Genomic DNA, 3,318 nt, shown 5'->3' on the forward strand with positions numbered 1-3,318 from the left:
CAGTAATACCTATTGGTATTAGCCAATCAACGTACGAATATCTATATTTAGTTATCTAATCCAGAATACCATTTTTGAAAAGAATACTTATGAGATGTTAATTGGATCTATTTTTTATTTAGAATTTAATATATTCGCTGGACAGTCTTGAATAATCGGTCTTATTATTCTTATCACTTGTGTATGCGTCACGTAAACACATTTCTTGTATAACGATACATAGTTATTCTTGACTTAAGTGCCTATTTTGTCGTTATTTTAGGCGTTAGCAAAGTTTCAAACAACTACAAAAATAACAGCAAAAAGCGGCATCGAGCAAGAAGAGAGTCTTCTTAATGAGAGCGCCGCTCGGGAAACGTCTTTGCAATCGCAGATCATCGAATTAGAAAACGAAACAAAGCAGGTTTGTATCAAGTCGGCAATTATCGACTTTTGCAAAATAGAAATGCATTTTAATTCAGTATCGTAACTCAGTAAGCAAACAAATTGTCGTTAAGTTGGCATCAAACTTGTTCAGAGTTGGTGACAAATTTGATACCATTCTGTCAGCTATAAGTTTAGATTTTGTAAGCACACCTTACATACGTAATCAGACAGGAAATTGGCAGCAAAAACTGAGCAAAGTTTTGATCAGTTTTCGCCGTCAATTTACTGTCAAATTATTAGCAAACTTTGCACGATTTTGTCGACAATTTGTTCTCATATTACGTCAGCAGATTTTCTTACATATCTGTCAGCAATTTGTTAACAATAGTGAATATAACAGAATTTACATTAAATTTAGTACCTTTTTGTCGACAGAATTTTTAGCAAGCATTTAACAAAATCAGTTTTCAACAGACTTGGCTGAATGGGAATCTGTTTTCAGTTACGGCATGAATTGGAACGGGTGGAGGCAGAGCGTGATCACGCGCTGCAGGAACGCGAGGAGGTCGGGAAAGATCATCAACAGGCGGAGACGGAGCGCAAGTCGTTGCGAACGGAATTGCGGGAATGCAGATTCCGCGAGACTCGTCTGCTTCAGGACTACTCCGAGCTGGAGGACGAGAATATCTCATTGCAGAAGCAAGTGTCCGGTTTGCGATCAAGTCAGGTGGAGTTTGAAGGTGCCAAACATGAGATTCGACGACTCACGGAAGAGGTCGAATTGTTGAACAGTCAGGTGGAAGAGTTGACGAATCTGAAGAAAATAGCGGAGAAGCAGATGGAGGAGGCATTGGAGTCCCTACAGGCCGAACGTGAAGCCAAGTACGCTTTGAAAAAGGAACTGGACCAGAGGATCAACAGTGAATCGATCTACAATCTTAGCAATTTGGCGCTTTCCATTCGAGGCATTACGGAGGATCAAACGATATGCAGCGATGGTGAGGATGACTCGCCTGCGCTGCGTAGAATCGAGGCGGACTTAAAGACGCAAGAACCAGGCACATCTGCGACCGATAAACAGGTTGATTTGTTCTCTGAAATTCATCTAAACGAATTGAAGAAACTGGAAAAGCAGTTAGAGCTCGCGGAAACTGAAAAGGCCCATCTGACACAAAATCTACGCGAGTCGCAGTACGCGGTCGAAAAGAGTCAAGCGGAATTGCAATCGTTCGTTGCGCGAATAGTGCAGCTGGCAGCGCATGTGCAATCGTTACATCATCTTCACTCGAAATTGCCAGAAAAGCAGAGTGAAGAGACGACGTTAGATAAACTCAATCAGGTACATTTATATGTATATGTTGCCGTTAACAGAAAAATGACACAAGTAAAAAATTAATGTTTTTGAAATAATCAGCCTTAAAAACTATTTATATATTTATATATTTTTGCAGAAAAATGACATATTTGCTAACATATTGCTTACGTATTATATATGAAAAAGTTCTATAATTTTTTGGGATGAAATTTAAGATTGTAGTATTTGAATTGAAAACTCATGATATATTTTTCAAGAATACATTATAATGGAAAGTATAATATGAAAAGAAAGTGAAGCTATGCATATTCTATCTATATTACTATCTTAATTAAAACATTATTTCAATTCAGAAAGAATTTAAAAAATGCTCTACTAAAAAGTTGCTAATTTTTAAACTTGTCACTTTCCTATCAAAGTGATAATATTGTTTTTCAAAAATAAAATAATTTTACGACATGAAGAAAACAAATAAAAACTACAGGTATTTTGCTATAAAACATTATACTAATGATACTACTATTTTAACAGGCCGTTGTACAATATCATCAATGGAGCACAATGTCCGCTCGCGAGATTAATCAGTTGCAGAAAGATCTGTCCGAATTGGAGAACGGATTAACTGTGTCAGATTCTACGCAGCAGCTAAGAACGGAGCTGACGAATCTGAGGAATAAGGTACACACTTATTCATATCTTATTACGTTTTATGAAATGTACTTCTAACAGCGTTGTCGCGAAACTTGCGACAAAGGGTGAAGGTATTAATTAAAAACTGTACTGTTGTAAGATATAAAAAGATATGAAAGAAAAAAGAACAAAAGAGTTTGCTAGTGGCAAGAGTATAAGTGTGTGCAATAAAACTGGCGCAATTATCGCGTAAAAATGATAGACTTTGAACAGAAATTATGGCGTTTCAGATACCAGAGTCAGAGAAGAGCCTTCGAGAAAAGGTTGGGTTACGTGTGGTCCCTTTGACGTATTTACCAGATATTTTAATAACAATTTGTCTTGTTGGCTCCTCTAATGATCCGTACAATGATACTCGCTTTTCAGTGTCCTAACAGCCCACATATCGCTTCCTATATATGATACTTCTCATATATTTAACCGTACATGTTTTCAAAGCTAAACTACTGACGAATATTTATTCCATTAAATGTAAATCCACGTGTGAGAATAATCTTATTCCTCTGAACGCTATAAATATTCATTTATGTTTTCACACATGGATCCTGGCATCAGCGCATTTAAACGAATGTTACTATCGAGTGCTCGAAAGAGACAACGTACGGATCGTAATACGCTATGCAACATGGCTTTTAAGATAGAATGTGCTTAGAAACGAAAAGACAAAATCGATCACTTTCCTTCTAAATCTAAATTTCGCGCGCATCTAACGTAGCATGTCGGTCGGAACACGCGAGCCTGTTTTGCACGAATGCTCGAAGAAAGAAATCATCTATCTGTACATTTTTCGCAAAATCTCCGTACTGCACTCGCAAAATTGCGAACTGTGGACCCTAAACTGTCCGATTACTTAATAAATTCTATTCTCAAACTCATCTCACGAACGAACTTCTGATAAACACATAGTACCAGGCAAACGTACCTAACGCATTTATTGCGACCTGGTA

General features: G+C 37.3%; 1 protein-coding gene across 2 annotated transcripts in view; it reads left to right on the top strand.

Annotated features, from left to right (window-relative positions):
• LOC108754491 (protein bicaudal D) overlaps nt 1-3,318 on the top strand; it is a 12,837-nt gene that overhangs the window by 2,941 nt on the left and 6,578 nt on the right. For both annotated transcript variants that reach the window (XM_018496822.1, XM_018496821.1), the window contains exons 2-4: nt 263-403; nt 869-1,705; nt 2,213-2,359. In XM_018496822.1, the coding sequence (XP_018352324.1) occupies nt 263-403; nt 869-1,705; nt 2,213-2,359 (1,125 nt within the window). The remainder of the gene's footprint in view (nt 1-262; nt 404-868; nt 1,706-2,212; nt 2,360-3,318) is intronic.

Source organism: Trachymyrmex septentrionalis, unplaced genomic scaffold, assembly GCF_001594115.1.
Source record: "Trachymyrmex septentrionalis isolate Tsep2-gDNA-1 unplaced genomic scaffold, Tsep1.0 scaffold8, whole genome shotgun sequence".
NCBI lineage: Eukaryota > Metazoa > Arthropoda > Insecta > Hymenoptera > Formicidae > Trachymyrmex > Trachymyrmex septentrionalis.